General features: G+C 47.8%; 1 protein-coding gene across 1 annotated transcript in view; it reads left to right on the top strand.

Moving 5' to 3' along the window:
- Nucleotides 1-15,879, top strand: part of SNX30 (sorting nexin family member 30) — a 124,983-nt gene extending 109,104 nt beyond the window's left edge. The window contains exons 8-9 of the mRNA XM_001099477.5: nucleotides 4,601-4,753; nucleotides 9,683-15,879. Coding sequence (XP_001099477.3) covers nucleotides 4,601-4,753; nucleotides 9,683-9,742 — 213 coding nt within the window. The 3' untranslated portion in view covers nucleotides 9,743-15,879. The remainder of the gene's footprint in view (nucleotides 1-4,600; nucleotides 4,754-9,682) is intronic.
- Nucleotides 15,880-15,957: the final 78 nt, after the last annotated feature.

Below are 15,957 nucleotides of genomic sequence, written 5' to 3'. Positions count from 1 at the left end.
GAGTCTCACTCTGTTGCCAGTCTGGAGTGCAGTGACACAATCTTGGCTCACTGCAACCTCCGCCTCCCTGAATCAAGCAATTCTCCTGCCTCAGCCTCCTAAGTAGTTGGGACTACAGGCACACACCACCACGTCCAGCTAATTTTATTGTATTTTTAGTAGAGACAAGATTTCACCATATTGGCCAGGATGGTCTCGATCTCTTGACTTTGTGATCTGCCTGCCTCAGCCTCCCAAAGTGCTGGGATTATAGGTGTGAGCCACTGTGCCCAGCCGACTGTGTATCTTCTTTGGAGATATGTTGAAGTCCTTTCCTCATTTTGAAATTTGGTTGTGTATTCTTTTCCATAAGCCTTTATAAAAGAGCTATGTTTGATTTTCTTGTTATCTCACCCTGCTTTGTGGAGGGAGGCGTCACTCTTCCCCTGGCTGCAACTGCCTCCTTTCTCTGAGCTGTGGACCTGTCCTTCATTCTGAGCCTTTGGTGGCACTAGTGCCACCCTAGTCATCCGGACTAGAAACTTCAGGCTTCTCTCTGACTCCCTGTATTTTATTTCTCATGGGCAGCCAGTTGCCAAATCTGTCAGTCCTGTCTCCACCAGGTTGGTTTACTCCATCCTCTCCCTTCTGGTGTTAGAGCCACCACCCTGGTTCCAGTGTGCCCAGTGCAATCTCATGCTAATATATAGTTTGGAGATGATTCATCTCTGGTGTCTAATGAAATCTCAGGGTGGGGTAGCATTGGCAAAGGGTGGCATAATGTTTGGGAGAACATATAATAATATAGTTTGTATTTGGAAGATGAAAACCTTTTTCGTAACACATGAAATAAAGCTTGAGGAGCAATGCAAAGGGTAGATTATCTTTTGTGAACAGCACATTATAATATTGATAATACTGATAGAAGCTAACAAATGTTTATTGAGCACTTACTATATGCCAGGCACAAGTGTGTCACAGGTGTGCAATGACTATCTGGAACCAGTGTTGCGGGCATAAGAAGAATTTACCAAGACAGTTGTAGGTAAAGAAAAACAGATTTATCAGAGAAAGTAGGAAAATACATTGCAGGAGTGCAACAGGCAGATCAGCAAGAAGGGAGCTGACTGACAGGAAACAAAGGCTTGCTGGGGATTTCATAGAATGGTGCTTGTGCTGTGTACTGAAGGGGGCTTTGTGCAGTGCTGGTAGCTCCAAGGTTGAATGAGCAAACTTGCATTTTTCTATTAACTGCGAGTCTGGTGATAGCTGGGTGCAGGAAGATTGTGTTATTAATATTTGTGCAGGATATGTGTCCTGGACCATGAAGAAAGGCAGAAGTATACCTTAATCTGCCTTCTCTTTTTGCTTTCCCTTGGTCCTGCCAGCCCAACTCCCCCTTCCTAATTAGGACTCCATAAAGCACTTAACACATATTAGCCTGTTTGACCTCATGACGACCTTGTGAGGCAGAGGATATTATTAGCCAGACAGAGAAGCTGAGGCCAGGTCCCAGGCCACACACCTGGTAAGTGGCAGGCAGGGCGTGCGAGCTAAGCTCTGGAAGTTTGATTCTAGAGCTGTCCACTGCAGCCGGAGGAAGCGTGGGGCTTTTTCTGTTCTCCGGAAGTGGGCATGAGTTAACTGGGCCTCAGGAAACCAGGCCTTTGGGACAAGCCCCAGCCTCTTCATTCCCTGCCACCCTCCGCCAATCTTGCGAGCTGCAGTTCCCTCTCCATGCCGCTGTGGGCCCTGCGGCCTGTGCATGATAACCTGCGGTGGGTCCCCGTGTCCTCTCCTCTGTCCCTTGCGTGTACTGCCAGTCTGGAGTGCCTTCCGAGTGGTCACACATCTCACATCTGTCATCTTTAAGGAGCCGCCTCAGTGCCCTTTCCTGCACGAGGCCCGATCTTCCCAGGTTGGCCTCCCTCTCCATCCTCCTCAGCATGCTTATCACGGGGGCTCCAGGGGAAGCGACAACAGTTGCAACATCTCACCTCAGTGTCTAGGCATGTTCCTGTTTCTTCCCAACTAGACTGTAGGTTACGGGAGACAGGATTTGCCTGTCAGGACCCAAGCACTTTTGTATTCCTCGGTGCCAAGCACAGAATGTGTTGTGAAACTGAGAAGCCAAATATTTCCCAGACCGAGGCTCAGGCAGTCATAAAACCCACAACCGTGGTTTAGACCCTAATTTTTGTGGGTCAGTCAGAGTTCCTATCTCCAGAACAGACCTGGGAATCTTTAAACCTGGGAATCTTTCCTCTGTAAAAAGTCCTCTGATTCAGAGACCCCGGCTGCCCTCTTCTCCACGTGTCCCAGTGAGGTTCTCTTTCCAGGCCTTTCCATTTTCTCCCCACAGCAGAAGTTTCATTAAGCAAATAGGAAGTTGCTCATAAGCACCCTCACCCCGATGCAAATATGAGCAGTGGCCAGGAGACAGGTGAGGAAACTGGCCTGTGCCCGTGGGAGGTGAAGCCAGCCAGAGACGCTGGCTCGCTGGGCATCTTTCCACTGAGGCTGATTCCTGCAGTGACTCTGGAGAGGCAAGACCGGGATACTCTGGTTTTTATTTCCCTTTTTCCTGAGGTGACCAGTAGTAATGGGTGGTCTTGGGAGGAGGCAAAAGAGACTGAAATCATGACATCAGAAGAAAAACTCAGTCTCTGACCTGGTACGGTGGCTCACACCTGTAATTCCAGTACTGTGGGAGACTGAGGTGGGAGGATCGCTGGAGGCCAGGAGTTCGAGACCAGCCTGGACAACACAGCAGCACCACCACATCCCACTTATGGTAGAGATGGGCTTCTTGCTATGTTTCCCAGGCTGGTCTCAAATTCCTGACCTCCAGCGATCTTCTGCCTTGGCCTCCCAAAGTGCTGGAAGGCATGAACCACTGCACCCAGCCCAGTACTTTTTTTCCTTCTTCCAGAAGCTTACGTACTTTGAAGAAGGCCTCTTTCCCCGTCTTAACAGAAAAATTCCTTGCTTTTTAATTTCTTAAAGTGTCAGTTACCTCTTTCTCTCCAGCTTATCCTGGTTTCACCCATGTCTAGTTCCCCTGTCAGGCACATTCGAATTCGCTTGCCTTGGCGGTCCCTTCCCCGGCTCCTGTGTTCTACAGCCATCTCCACGTGGTCTGTGGAGAAGACGGCTGAGTACCCTGAAGGTGTCCAGCTCCCTCAGGCCTGTCCTTCTCATTGGCATCATTCTGGGTCAGCTCCTTGCCCATGAGGCCTGGGTATAAACCTCCCCGATCGGTGGAAATGGACTCCCAGTGGTGAGCCATGGCTTGGAGACCGTTTGGTTCATGGGCCCCAGCGCACCGAGCATACAAGGAAGACCACACTTGTGGTTGGGATACATTTGGCAGATTGGGGGTTTGACCTGGCTTTGGGCATGTTGGCTCCCTGGCCACCATTAGGGCCCAGTGGGGTGCTTGAGTTAGGAGAGAGAAGCCAGCTTTTGGAAGTGCTGCAGCCGCAAGGCCCACTGCATCTGCACAGGATGGGTGGAACTCACCAAAGCAAAGTGAAAGTTGTGAAATTTCAAGTGACATAGTTCCCTTTTGAGAAAGTTTTGTAAACCTCTTTAAGAAAAACTTGAAATAGCCTGCTGTATATTTCTTCTTTGAATTTCAGATTTTTTTTTTTTTTTTTTTTTTTTTTGAGACGGAGTCTCGCTCTGTCACCCAGGCTGGAGTGCAGTGGCACGATCTCGGCTCACTGCAAGCTCCGCCTCCCGGGTTCACGCCATTCTCCTGCCTCAGCCTCCTGAGTACCTGAGACTACAGTGCCCGCCACCATGCCCGGCTAATTTTCTTGTATTTTTTAGTAGAGACAGGGTTTCACCGTGTTAGCCAGGATGGTCTCGATCTCCTAACCTCGTGATCCGCCCACCTTGGCCTCCCAAAAGTTCTGGGATTACAGGCGTGAGCCACCACACCCAGCCTGAATTTCATATTTTTTTTGACATGCATAAGTAACTTTCCTCCTATTTTCTCAGACGTCTCTAACTCTCCATTTTGAAATATCTGCTATTGGGAAAAGCATAAACAAGCCTCCAGTTTATTTATAATGTGGGGTTCAGAGGAGGCAGCTGGCCAGTAGTTGTCTTATTGCAATTCTCTGATTAATGAGGAAAGGCGTCATTAAGTGTCACAGCGATGGAATATTTCATGTGATCTGGGAAAACCTACCTCTTTTCTAGTTCTAATATAGGACACAGGAAAATAGCAGGGCAATGCAAATACTGCTGTGTATTTGCAAAGTCCGCACACACTTTCAAGTGTGGATGAGTAAATCCTAAAAGGAACCAAAGACATATGACTCTGACTTGCAGTGTTTCTTCTTCCTGTGTGTAAATGGGGGTGTCCCCCACGAGTCTCTGTTGTGTTTGGATGGGTTTGAAGATTCGGGTTAGGAAAGCCCCTTTTCAGAATTCCTCCTTAGACCTGAAAACCCAAGTCTTTGCTTCCAAATAAATGCCTCCAGAGGACAGAGCATGTTGATGGCATTTTAATGTAGGGCTTTAGCCTTTGACAAATGTGTGCTCAGAGGAGCTCAAGGCAAGAGATGCTAGTTCTGTGTGCAGGGCACCCATGTGTGCCTCCCTTTTCCAGGTGCCAGCGGACGTTGAGAAATGTCAAGATCGGATGGAGTGTTTCAATGCTGACCTGAAAGCTGACATGGAGAGGTGGCAGAACAACAAGAGGCAGGACTTCCGGCAGCTACTCATGGGGATGGCTGACAAGAACATCCAGTATTATGAGAAGGTAATGAGTGTGCCCAACAAGACTGGTTTCTAATGGCCGGAGTCTTTCACATGGGCCTACCAGAAATCCAGAAGCTGGGAATTCTGCTAGTCTTGTCTCCTTCCCTTATTTTAGCTGCTTAGTCTTGGCTCCTGCCTCATGCCCTTGCCCGGCCATGTGGCTGCAGTGCTGGGTTTGGCAGCAGAGCGGGTGCTCACAGGGGTTTCCCTTGCACATGCGGCTGGGGAAGCAGCCCACTGGTCTTCCGTGCTCTCTGGGCCTGCGCTGGTTGCTTCCCAGAGCCAGTCAGACTTTCAGCACAGGCATGCTGCCACCGAATGGAGGCTTTGGGGTTATTTTACTCTGTGTTGGGGTTCTGTACACAGGGGCCCTTCACTTTGATTGTGCAGTGAACCCCTTTGGTCATCTGGTGAAGCCTATAGATCGCTCATCAAAATACTGTTCATTTGTTTTTTAAATGGACTTCAAAATATTGATTTTAAATACCTAAAATAAAGGGATATAGGATTACAAAGGAAAGCAATTCTATTAAAAAGTTTTACTCATGAATCCCCTTGACTTGTGGACCCCAGGTTAAGCACCGCACACACACACACACCCCCCCACACACACATCACACACACCCCACATACACACACCCACACATACACACCACACACACACACCCCCCACACACACCCTACACACACCCCCACACATACCCCACACACATCCCCACACACACCCCACACACCCCCCAACACATACACCCCACATACACACACACCCCACACACACCCTACACACACCCCCACACACACCCCACACACATCCCCACACATACCCCACACACCCCCCAACACATACACCCCACATACACACCCCACACACACCCCCCACACCCACACACCACACACACACCCCCCCCACACCCGACACCCCCCCTACACACACCTCACACACCCCATACACATACACCCCACATACACACCCCACACCCACACACCACACCCACACACCCCACAGACACCCCCCACACACAGCCCCCACACATGCCACACCACACACACATGGAGATTACTCTTATCAGGCTACAGCCCAGTCCCCTCAGTCAAGGTTTGCTTGATTCATATATCCAGCAAACCAATGCGAGGCCAGGTGCAGTGGCTCACGCCTGTAATCCCAGCATTTTGAGAGTCCGAGGTGAGAGGATCACTTGAGCCCAGGAGTTCAAGACCAGCCTAGGCAATGTAGTAGGACTCTGTCTCTACAAAAGATAGAAAATGAGCCAGGCGTGGTGGCGTATGCCTATAGTTCCAGCTACTCCGGAGGCTGTGGTGGGAGGATGGCTTGAGCCAGGAGTTCAAGGCTACAGTGAGTCATGATTGTGCACTACGGCACTCCAACCTGGGTAACAGTTTTTGACCCTGTATCGCGCTATATATACATACGTGTGTGTGTGTATATGTTTATGTGTATATATGTGTGTGTGTATGTGTGTATATATATATATATATAGTGACAGGGTCACAAACTCTGTTACCCAGGTTGGAGTGCAGTAGTGCATTCTGTTACCCAGAGTTCCTTTTTTCCATAATTCCCACACCTTCCCTCCGCTGTTCAGCGGCCTTCCCACTACTACAAAACCAACTATGTCAAATGTCTCCATCGCTCCCCTTGGTAATTAATCCCACCATTCCTAAAGTCCTGGTCCCGGGAGGACCCAACCCTGGTCTTAAGTACATGTTTATCTGTCTTCCCACTATATCACAGGCAGGGCCACCATCTTGTGGCCTGGTACTGCTTCTATACATATTTAACAAATGCTTTTTGTGCACTTGCTGTGTGCAAGGAGCAGTGTGTACCAAATTGATAAACAGCAGGATTCCTGCCCTGTGGAGGGTATGTGTTCATCAGAGGAGCCCACAGCGTCAAAGTGAGATAAGGGAAAGAACGGGAAACTAGGGGAGAAAATACCAGGGGGCATAATGCAGACTAAGGGTGGGAGGGGCGGGTGGAGTGAGCAGGAAGGGCCAGTCTGAGGAAATAACATTTCATCCGAGTCTCAGAGACAGAGGCTTGGAGAACATATATTCCAGGTAAAGAAGACAACATACGCAAGGTCCCTGGGATAGGAAAGAGTTTGGTACATTTGAGGACCAAATAGAAAACTGGTATGGCCTTGGTTTCTCATGGCTGACATACAAAGTCCATTGCAGATCGGAAGTGATGGCCTAGGGAGAGAGCAGGACCTGGAATGCCACAGACCCCAGACCATCTTCTGTATATAAGGTGGGCTTCTGAGTTTAGCTTCCTCTCTAACCTCAGAGTCACCAAGGAGGAATCAGGGAGCAATTTCACCACTCCTCTTTCTGGCTTGACCTAGGATGCCTGTCTCCTCCTCCCTCCTCAGAACTTCTGCCACCTCCTCAGAATTCCTTCCATCTCCTCAGAATTCCTCCCACCTCCTCAGAATTCCTCCCACCTCCTCAGAACTCCTCCCCCTTATCAGAACTCCTCCTCCCTCCTCAGAACTCCTCCCCCTTATCAGAACTCCTCCTCCCTCCTCAGAACTCCTCTCACCTTCTCAGAATTCCTTCTGCCTCCTCAGAACTCCTCCCACCTCAGAATTCCTCCTCCCTCCTCAGAACTCCTCCCACCTCCTCAGAATTCCTTCTGCCTCCTCAGAACTCCTCCCACCTCCTCAGAATTCCTTCTGCCTCCTCAGAACTCCTCCCACCTCAGAATTCCTCCTCCCTCCTCAGAGCTCCTCCCACCTCAGAACTCCTCCCCCTCCTCAGAACTCCTCCCACCTCCTCAGAATTCCTTCTCCCTCCTCAGAACTCCTCCCACCTCCTCAGAATTCCTCCCACCTCCTCAGAACTCCTCCTCCCTCCTCCTCCCTCCTCAGAACGCCTCCCTCCTCCTCAGAACTTCTCCCACCTCGTCAGAATTCCTTCTCCCTCCTCAGAACTCCTCCCACCTCCTCAGAATTCCTCCTCCCTCCTCAGAACTCCTCCCACCTCCTCAGAATTCCTCCTCCCTCCTCAGAACTCCTCCCACCTCCTCAGAATTCCTCCTCCCTCCTCAGAACTCCCCCCACCTCCTCAGAATTCCTCCTCCCTCCTCAGAACTCCTCCCACCTCCTCAGAATTCCTCCTCCCTCCTCAGAACTCCTCCCACCTCCTCAGAATTCCTCCTCCCTCCTCAGAACTCCTCCCACCTCCTCAGAATTCCTCCTCCCTCCTCAGAACTCCTCCCACCTCCTCAGAATTCCTCCCACCTCCTCAGAATTCCTCCTCCCTCCTCAGAACTCCTCCCACCTCCTCAGAATTCCTCCCACCTCTTCAGAATTTCTCCCACCTCCTCAGAACTCCTGCCACCTCCTCAGGATTCCTCCTCTCTCCTCAGAACTCCTCCCACCTCCTCAGAATTCCTCCTCCCTCCTCCTCCAAACTCCTCCTACCTCCTCAGAATTCGTCCTCCTTCCTCAGAACTCCTCCCCCCTCCTCAGAACTCCTCTCACCTCCTCAGAATTCCTCCTGCCTCCTCAGGATTCCTCCTCCCTCCTCAGAACTCCTCCCACCTCCTCAGAATTCCTCCTCCCCCCTCAGAACTCCTCCTACCTCAGTATTCCTCCTCCCTCCTCAGAACAACTCCTCCTTCCTCAGAACTCCTCCCACCTCCTCAGAATTCCTCCTGCCTCCTCAGAACTCCTTTCACCTCCTCAGAATTCTTCTTGCCTCCTCAGGATTCCTCCTCCCTCCTCAGAACTCCTCCTCCCCGCTCCTCAGAACTCCTCCTCCCCGCTCCTCAGAACTCCTTTCACCTTCTCACAATTCCTCCCACCTCTTCAGAACTCCTGCTCCTCACAACCTCTCCTATCCCCTCAGAACTCCTCCCCACCTCTTCAGAACCTCTCCCCACCTCCCCCAAACCCCTCCTGCCTTCTCAGAACCCCTCTCCACTTCCCCAGAACTCCTCCCACCTCCTCAGAACTCCTTCCTAAATGACTCAGTACAAAGTCCTCCTTCAACCCTGGGCTGCTACTAAAAAGCCTTATGTGATTCACCTGCCCTCTTTATGCAAGAGACTTTCCAAAGGGAGAATCATTTCTGCTCCCAGAGGACAATGCCAGAGTGTTCTGAGTTCTTGGCCTTTCACAAGGATCTGGGATGAAAAGAGGTTGGTGTAGTGGAGAGAACATCAGCGGGGGAATCATGAGCTCTGCCATGGACAAGCTGTGTGTCTGGGCCAGTTATTTAACCTGAGTCTTGTCTTCCCCATCCATGAAATCAGTGTGTATGTGTCAAGTAATAATTCTCCTTCATAGAGGAGCTGTGAGGACTGGTGATAACTAACGTAAAGTATGTCACCATGTTTGGACATAATAAAACTCAATAAACACTGGCTTCCCTCTTCCATGTTCCCTTTTGGGAGATTCGGGTGTGGCCCAAACAAGCAAACTTGAGGTTGGTGAGAAAGAGTGGGCTTTCACCCGCTCCGATTCCGGTGGCTGGCCTGCTCCAACTCTGATTTCCATCCTGCACAAGCGCCACCCACACCTGGAGCGGTGTCTCCATCCCTGCCGAGGTCCTAGGGCCTCTTCAGGGGTTTCCTGCTTGGGCTCTTTTCTGCTTTTTTGAGAGGAAAAGAATTTCCTCCAGCGAATCCATTTCCATTCACTGGATATGAGCTTTACAGACCAACATGAATGCATTTAAGCCTTGCAGAGATATTGCTGTCTTTCATAAAGATGGGGTGACACATTCCAAACAAACACTTGTTACCTCCCTGTTTGTAATAGTTATGGAGGATACATGCAGGCATCGTTAGACAAAGGTGACCCAGTGGGATCCACAGTGAAAGGGTAGATCCGAGCAGAATTGAGAAGCTGACCCAAAATCAGAAACTCAAAGCTGATACTGTGTGTGTTTGTTGTCGTTCCAGTGCCTCATGGCGTGGGAGTCGATTATTCCACTACTGCAGGAGAAACAAGAGGCCAAGTAAGTTCCTTCTTGGGACGGAGACTCTTCTACCTACACAGGGCCTGGCACCCCATACCGGAATGTTCCTGCAGTGCCAGAGATACAGCGCTGGGAAAACAACCACAGAAACATCTCTCCTTTGTGTATTTTTCCCTCCCCCACCTTTCACCCCACAGTGGTTTTCAATTAGTATTTATTCCATGGTGGAGTCTGTGAGGCTGGAATCGTCTCTCAGCAGGAGCAGCATACCTCTGTGTTATGAAGGCACCTGTTCAGTGAAGCACTACGAAAATTTGAAACCAAGGGACAAGACAACCTGCAGCTGACGCTCTGGCATTTCATGACAATTTCCTCTTTAGGGACAGCTGAGTTGCCTGTTGTGGGAGATAACCCGGGGCCTGCTTTTCAAGGATGAGGAGGAGGCAGGAACAGAAGGCAGCTGTTGCTTTCTGTGGAAACCTGGCGCCTCTGGAATTGGCCTCTGTGAGCATTGACGCGTCTTGGCCTAGGAGACGTTGGTGCCTCCCTGGCAAGTCCTTAATGTACAGTGACCTGTAGCTGTGAGTGTGGCCTGCTGCGTGCTTGTGATGAGTCTTACTGTTTCTGTTTCACATAGGGACATTTAAATCAGTGTCAATGTGCGTCCGTGCTTGAGTGAGCAAGCCAGCGTCCTTGTCCTCCTGCGATGCCTTTGGGAAGCTCAGGGTAATGCTCCCCAAGCTTGTTTCTGACACTAGAATGCAATCGATTGGAAACTTTCTCTGTAAAATGAAAAAAAAAAATGCTTTTTTTTTTTTCTTTTTTCTGTGAAAGTCTTCAGTGTTTTGCTTGTGCACTGTCATCAGAGCAGGGATTAGACCTGTTAGGAAATATCTATTGTCTTGAAGTCAGAGTAGCTCCCCCATTGTTGAGATCAGTGGGCATATACCAAGCTCCACACCCAGTGTCAGCTTTGTGCAATTTGCCTTTACCTCACCAAAAATACCTACTTTAATATTTCCTCCTGTGTCCACTGAATGTCTGGGCAAGCTTTTGGTGAGGGGGCTGGTATGTCGTGTTGTTATGATACAGTCAAAATTTATCAACGCAGTGTGAATGTTCTACATAAAGTGCTTTAACCCTTAACATTTCCTGGTCAGGAAGGAAACTCAGTACCTGGAGGTCTTGAAAATGACAAATACAACCGCGAGCCCTTTGTTTCCAGCTAAGCTTAAGTCTCCTCAGTGTGCAGCCAGATTCCTGGGGACTGCTGACTGCGGTTCCAGGCTACATTTCAGACGATGACCAGGTTTACTTTTCAGATCACAAAGCAGTCACCAAGGATCTATTTTCCAACCCCCCCTTTTTTTTTTCCTGCTGAAATGAAGCTACATGTCATGTTTGTGTTCTTTCATCCATGGCTCATCCCTGTAAAACTACGAATCTGAGCCTCAAATAAGCGGTAGTTTTTTTTGTTTGTTTGTTTTGTTTTTAATGTAACAGCTGTGTTAAGATGCTGCTTCAGATGCAAGTTCACCTGGAAATACTGGTCAGCGGGCAGCATGTCAAGGTCACTTAAGCCCACTTTTAACTGCGGGTCATCCTCGCATCGGCCAAGGCTGTGGTGCTGTTGATGCCACAGCTGGACAGCATAGGACAGCTTGGTTCTGTTTCATTGTGTTTGACAATGTTGCAGTTTAAATGATAATGTTTAAATCAGTTGGTACTTGTCTGTACTGTTAAACCTATTTGTGCCATTCTCAAGTCCTTTGATGTGAATTTTCAGTTTGCTATAGTTAGAAATGACTCGTTGATGTGGAAGGGTAAGAACAACCCATGTACCCCCGAGTGATTCTGTGCTTCATTCTACCTCTAAGCCATCGTGTTGGCGTGGGTATGGACGCCTGGGTCTGACCTGACACTGTGCTGGGAGAATCAGGGTGTATGTCTAATGGCAAGTTGACAGCCCTCTGTTGATATTTGGCAGAAGATGCCAGACCAGCCCAGCAGCAAATGCTCATCTTTGGGAACATAGGAAGCTCTGCCTTGGGGAAGGTATGCTTTACAAATGTGCAGTGTAATGAATGCTTGGAAAAAACTGGAGTTACAGGAAAATGAAATCTGACTGTCTACTAGTTGCCAAAGCCCGGAAACATTCCTGTGTAATGGTTAGTTGGGAAAGAAGGCAGCACTTGAAAAAATTCATCAGGTTCCTCACTGGGAGATGTGGGAAGGGGCGTGGGATGCACGCGGTCCCTCCCTCTCCTAGTGAGAGGCAGATGGCTGGCTCTGAAGGGAGGCAGGGACCGTGGGATTTGGTCTTGCTCTGTTTGGTCCCCATGTGATGCCCTGTGCTGTGAGACATCAGAAAGATCTGGAACAAGGCAAACTTTCTGTCCTCCTGGCATGCTATTGATAGCAAAGCCCGGAAGTCCAGTGTACATTACAGATTTTCTGGGAGAAATAGTCCTTCTGAAGAAAGGATTCCTTCCCAGTCTCCAGGCTGGTGCCTCATGAGGTGAGGAGCTGGCCCAGAAGGAAGGGTATGTTAGGTGGAGAAGCAGGCTCCCCCAGGCCTCTGAGGGCCAGCAGCCCCAACCATTTGCCTCTTCGTTTTGATCAAGCACATAGGAGATATTCCCTAGAAGTGTCACACGGAGGCTTCTCTGCCAAAGACTGCCTTGTAGAGGTTTCATCACCCCACCCTTCTTGGCTCCACAAAATTGTGGTCCTGAGATCACTACTCCTCTCTTAAATATTTATTATTAGTATTTTTTACTTTACCTCAAGCAGACAGACATAGGTTTTGAGGTTTGAATACATGGCAGTGGAATGCAAGGCCCTCTCCAGCAGCTGCCCCAGGCCTGGGAAGTGATAGATTTCATTCGCCTGGGTTAAAAATCCAGAGGAAGACAGAAGAGAGGAGTCCTAGGAACTGGTTAGATTTTAGAGATGCAAGTGATGTTTAAGAGAGCCTTGTGATTTGTAGCAAGCATGGGCACTGCTTTTTCTTACTAATGTGGTAGATCTACACGGACATTCTAGGCTGTTCTGCTCAGAGCAAGGAACCACTACTCCTCAATGGGGAGGGAACATACCACCCAACCAGGCTTAGAGTTGGGTTTTATCCTTGAATAGAAGTTTTATAATGATTCCTGTTCAACTTTAAGTGTGATTATGGAGATGACTGGCTCCATATTTCACCATGTCATTCCTTCAACTCGCCAGACACCTTTCGTTAGCTGAAATAAACCGGCATGACCTGGAGATCATGGTGACTGTAAGCTGAGTCTGTTTTCATGCCAGATTTCAGCCCCACCCAGAGTGTGTTCTAGACGTTGTTGATTTGAATGGTTTTCTCAGTTACCACTCCACATGGGGAAGTTGAATGAAGGCACACCGGCTGCTCACTTCGTGTGAGGCTGCCTTTTGTGATCAAATGACAGGAAGTTCTGCTTTAAAGGAGGGCACGATGACCATGTGGCAGTCTGCAAGTGGAATTTCTCTCTTGGGATGGCAGCCCAAGGAACATCCAGAGTTTGTGTGACTTGGTCCTGCCATTGTTAGCTTTGAAATCACAGGCATCGGGCTCTGTTTTGACACCATTTGTTGGACTGTGGGACAGTTATTCTTTACAGTCTATCTTGAGCTGGTGAGAGAGGAAGAAGAGGGAAGTCAAGAGCAACCTCCAAGGCCTGTGTTGGCCTCTTCTGCTTGGGTCTTGGGGTGGGTTAGAACTGGGTTCCAGTCTGGCCAGATGGGTTGCTGGTTGCACTGAGGGGTGATTCCTCTCAGAAGATGGGCTGCCTGTGGTCAGGACAGGACACACCAATCTGGACTCCACCTTCCCAGACACCTACTTTAAGGACCTGTGGAAACTGGGTGATCCAATTATAGGGCTGGGGCAACCCTGCTTTGGCCACCTTCATTTACAAACTTAGGTTGGGAGTTTGGATTTCCTGTCTCACTTCCAAAAGCCTTCAAGATGGCAGCAGATGGACAAACCTTCTCATTTCTTATGTCTTCTCTGTCAGATGGCAGGAGGCATTGATCAGTAAATTTGAGGAGAATGTTCTCTCCTGGGCCAGCCTCACAGCTTGCATTGGGTGTGTTGGAATTGTTCTCTTCTGCCTTGTGATTTTTTCAACTCAGTGAATAAACCAGGAATCCAATTTTTCACCAACCCACCCTGTAGACTGTCAGCTTTTTGTTTGTGGGATGCCTGGTCTCCTCACAGTTACACGTATCAGAGTGTGTGTAAGTTGTCTGTGTGGGCAAGGTTGGGGTGGGGGCTCTGTTGCAGGGGGTTAGTCTGTTCTTTCTTCATCGTAAATTTGAGATGCATCCCAAGTATGACTGTCTAACCCTTTCTATGTGGCAGAAAAATATGTTTTCCAGGTAGTTTTGACTACTATAGATAGTCTGTAAATAAGTGCTTTGAAGAAAATAACAAACCAATAAGATATTTGTCTCCTATATAAATATTCTGTGTATTTAGCACTTGAAAACCAACAAATCCAGAATTTAAAAAAATGCCACAGACTGTTAAAAGCCCAACTCTACTTTTTTGAGAATTTGTCCTTACCTACTAATATGCCTTATTCTTCTTCAACTAGTGTTTTAAAAGTCCTGGGTAGAAAGAGTTTTAGAAATGTCATCAGTTGTTCAGCTTCAATAATACAGAGATCTAACATAGTCAGTCCTCAGGCCCCCTAAAGAAACAAGCAAGAAAGTGAGGGCCGTCACTAGGGTTGGCTTTGGGGAGGGGAAAACTAAGTACTGCTTTTGCCAAATAGTATTTTTGATAATGTAAGGAAACACAGGGACCACAAAACCTTTTTTTTTTTTTTAAAGTGTGAAAGATTAGTGCCTTTTGGCATACTATTGATTTTAGAGGATATAGTATCGGCAGCGACAAATCATGTAGAAACAAAGAATTCTATAGATGACAGCGGTATTAAATATTACTCCTGATTCTGCAGAACAGCTTTTGAAGATACTGGGGGGAGTGGGGTATCTTCAAGCCTCAGAGCAGCTTGTTTCAGATAGAAATTCTCCATGGGTTGAAATGCCAAAAACAGAAAACATGATGTTGACTCACATAATTTAGTCCATTTTAGCAGAGCCTTTAGTGTTAGTACCAGTGGTGAGGAGAATTGCATATTCTCTGTCAGCAGCAGCACCCCCGCATCAGGTGGTTCTGAGCTCTCTGTAGGCCGGTCCTAGTAGGTGACACCCAGCAACACCCCTGTTGGACAGGATTGTTCACAGTCTTAGACCAACACTTCAGTCAGAAATGATACTGGGAGTAGGAAAGGAAAATCACTTTTTTTCCTCCATGTGGAAATGAGGAGAGAGGAAAGTGGATTGCAAACCGAAATGTGAGTCAGTGTGATGAAGCAGTAGCTCTGTCATCTGGGCCTTCATCCAATAACAAACCAGCATCTCTTAACGGCGCTTTTGGCCCCCGAAGTTTGGGTCCTGTCTGGTGGATTCCCTGTCCATTGTATTTTCTGTATGCCTGTTCCCTTCATCGCTGTGAGTTAGGAGTGCATTCAGAGATGACGTTCATCTGATATATTCCTGTGAAATAAACTGCCAGCAAACTTTCTAACTTGTATTTTAACTGTTAAAGAAGAGATTAAAAACTTTGGCTTTGGACATGTCCACATTATGGACTGTTATTTCTTATTTTTAAGAGTCATTCTTTACGTTTAAAATTTTAAAATAAAAACCTTCTGAGGTTTTGATGAAGTCCGCCATGTAAATGTTACCTTCTCTCCATGCTGCCATTATGCCAAAACAAAAGCTGTGAAAAAAAAAAAAGTGCTTGAGAGTGTGTGTTGATGAGCAAGTGATTTATTTACAGATGGAAGTCTTTGTTTCATGAAGCTACCAAACTTTAAAGAGAATGTCACCCTTTTTTTTGTTATGGAAACCAGAGATTGTAAAATGGAAAGAGTCTTTTTTTGTTGACTTTTTGATGCTGGCACGAGGTTTTTGTCCACTTTTTTCATATATCTGTGTATAAAAAATTGTTGTTTACTATGGAATTAGTATTACATTTTGAGGTAAACAAAAGAATTTGTATTGCTTGATAAATATTAGCTTGTAAATTTAAAGTTTCTTTACTTCAATTAACTTAAAGGACCAATAAACCCATAAAAGATGCTTTCTTTATCTTGAGTCATGTGGTCATTTGTACCTTTCTATAAGGCAGAAAAACATGTGTGCCTGTTTTTTTCTTTTCTTATTTTC

The sequence above is a fragment of the Macaca mulatta genome, chromosome 15, assembly GCF_049350105.2.
Source record: "Macaca mulatta isolate MMU2019108-1 chromosome 15, T2T-MMU8v2.0, whole genome shotgun sequence".
Classification (NCBI taxonomy): Eukaryota; Metazoa; Chordata; class Mammalia; order Primates; family Cercopithecidae; genus Macaca; species Macaca mulatta.
This window is presented reverse-complemented; position numbering and strand designations above follow the sequence as displayed.